The 2,167-nt window shown below is 46.6% G+C and overlaps 1 protein-coding gene across 1 annotated transcript; it reads right to left on the bottom strand.

Moving 5' to 3' along the window:
• Positions 1-1,258: 1,258 nt before the first annotated feature.
• Positions 1,259-1,737, bottom strand: TP53RK (TP53 regulating kinase; the record flags this gene model as incomplete). Its single annotated transcript, XM_010018399.1, has 1 exon — positions 1,259-1,737. A coding segment is annotated over one exon (479 nt), but the record flags the coding sequence as incomplete, so codon positions are not given.
• Positions 1,738-2,167: the final 430 nt, after the last annotated feature.

Here is a 2,167-nt window from a genome sequence, read left to right as displayed (position 1 = left end):
AACCCCGGAGTGGGGCCGCGCTCCTCTTCCCCCCGCAGCGCCCAGAACCCAGCACAGCGCTCCCGCCTGCCCCGTCCCCTCCTGCTTTTCACAGCTGCTTTTTCCCTTCTGGGTGAAAGGAGCCGTCTGAAGGGGCACCCGTGGCTGTGGAGAGGAGAGGAACACTGTGCTGCAGGAGGAGGCTTCTGCAGGGCTTGCACCCTCTTTTGCACAAGCATTTTCAGGTGGAGGATCCTCCCTGAAGGACAGGGCAGAGGGACAGAGGTCACAAACCCCTCGGAAAGAAGTTCACCGTTTCTGTTAAAGCATGAGCTGAAGTAAACAATGGAGCTCATGCACTCAAGACAGCACGTAACTCACATCCCAACCTGCTTGTAACGCAGAGGAGCAATTATCTTCTAACTGCTGTGAGGTTTCCAAGTTTTTCCTCTGGGCCATCTTACATCCACACTATTAGATACTGAAATCCAGAAAATTTAGAAATACAGAAAAAATGTTACCAAACCCCAGTGTTTTGGCATATCTCTGCCAACTGCCTACCCAGGCAGGCTATTGCAATACGAACGGTCCTCTTACAAAGCTGAAAAGTGGACATTTACAGCAGACTTCTTGCTTAGAGTGGAAGCTTCTCAGCAGAAAACTGTTCCTGATTAACAATTTTTGTATTTGCTTAAGGAAATGTCATTGACTGAAAGTTAAAAAAGCCAAAAATTATGACTGGAAGAAAATGAACCTGTCTTGTCCTTAGCGCTGTATTTCAGCATCACACGTGTCCTGGAATACCCTCCCCCTAAAAATTTTCAGATGTGTGGAGCCATTTATAATGGATTTAAAATTTTTGTTGTAAAGTTTGCTGACAAAAGTAGCACATTTGCTTTTCTCAGACACCTCTTGTAGATGCTCTGATATCCCCAGATCCCTCTCACCTCCCACAGATCCATGGTCCACAGGCTGGGGAAGACGACTCTGATTCTAACCTCATGGAAAAAAGGGCAAGTGGAATGACTGTGAACTACTTTTTAGAATAAATACTTAACATTTTGGAAAGAAGTGGCCTTTAGTTGTTTCTCTCTTGTCTGTGCTCCCATCTCACACCTACTTTGGTTACTTTCTGACACTCAAACACACTCAAATTTATTTATTTAAAGACCCAATTATCAAAATAGTGATCTCTGAAATAAAACCAGCTGGAAATATAAATAACTATATCCACAGAACCTATGTAGTAACACTTCTCCATCCCTACACCCACTCTCTTCTACCCAACCATGGATCTTTTCCTTCCCCTTAGTCGTACTTCATCCAGCTTCTTGATTACAGGGCCAGATTTCTTTGATGTAGCTGCATAGCTCTTTAGCAGAGCTTGAAATAAAGTTTCAGTATCTGGATGAGTGCTAAGGAAGGCTTTCTCCAACACGTACAAATCAACTCCTTTATCCTCTGGAAGTCCTGAAATAAAACTGAGTCCAAAGTCTATCAGCACCAAGTCCAGCTTCTCCACGGGTGGCCGCAGGAGTATATTGGAAGTTGTAAGATCCCCATGTATAAGATCTTCATCGTGCATTCTTGCTAACACCTCACCCATCTTCTCTGCTAAGGTAAGGAGACTACTGGTATCATTCTCACTCTGCTGTACAGAATTAATATGATCTTGAACAGTAATCGAGCCTACAATATCTTCAAGATATATGGAGTTGGTGACATAATCCACGAAGTAGACCACTGGGGCTGAAATCCCTATTTGAAAGAACAAATTAAAGGCTAGCAGTTAATTTAGGGGATTTTCCAACTTTAACAAAACACAACCAACACAAGCCTTAAGCAGAAGTGCCACTTGAAGTCACCCCCCAGCTTTTTTCCCCCCCCCAGCCACTGATAACCCCCAATTAGGAATGCCCATCAGTCCTTAAAGCTAGTTGGCAGCTCGAGCTGGCAACAGGATCAGTCCCTCCTGGAGTGAGATTCCCTGGCGCAACACGCACAGGGGCTTTCTGGCTGTGCGTACTGGGGGGGCACTCTGACAAGGTGGTGGTGGGGGGCTGTACTCCGACAAGGAACCCGCTGCATCCTTCAGGATGAGGCAGGAAGGCCGTCAACTGTCTGCTACTTGCTCTGAGGGCCGCGCAGAGCCGGTGAGCGCGGAGGCACCGGCGCCCAGGGGTGCCTG

Source organism: Nestor notabilis, unplaced genomic scaffold (assembly GCF_000696875.1).
Source record: "Nestor notabilis isolate BGI_N333 unplaced genomic scaffold, ASM69687v1 scaffold32487, whole genome shotgun sequence".
In the NCBI taxonomy this organism is placed as follows: domain Eukaryota; kingdom Metazoa; phylum Chordata; class Aves; order Psittaciformes; family Psittacidae; genus Nestor; species Nestor notabilis.
The sequence above is the reverse complement of the archived record's forward strand: the minus strand, read 5'-3'. Positions and strand labels throughout refer to the sequence as shown.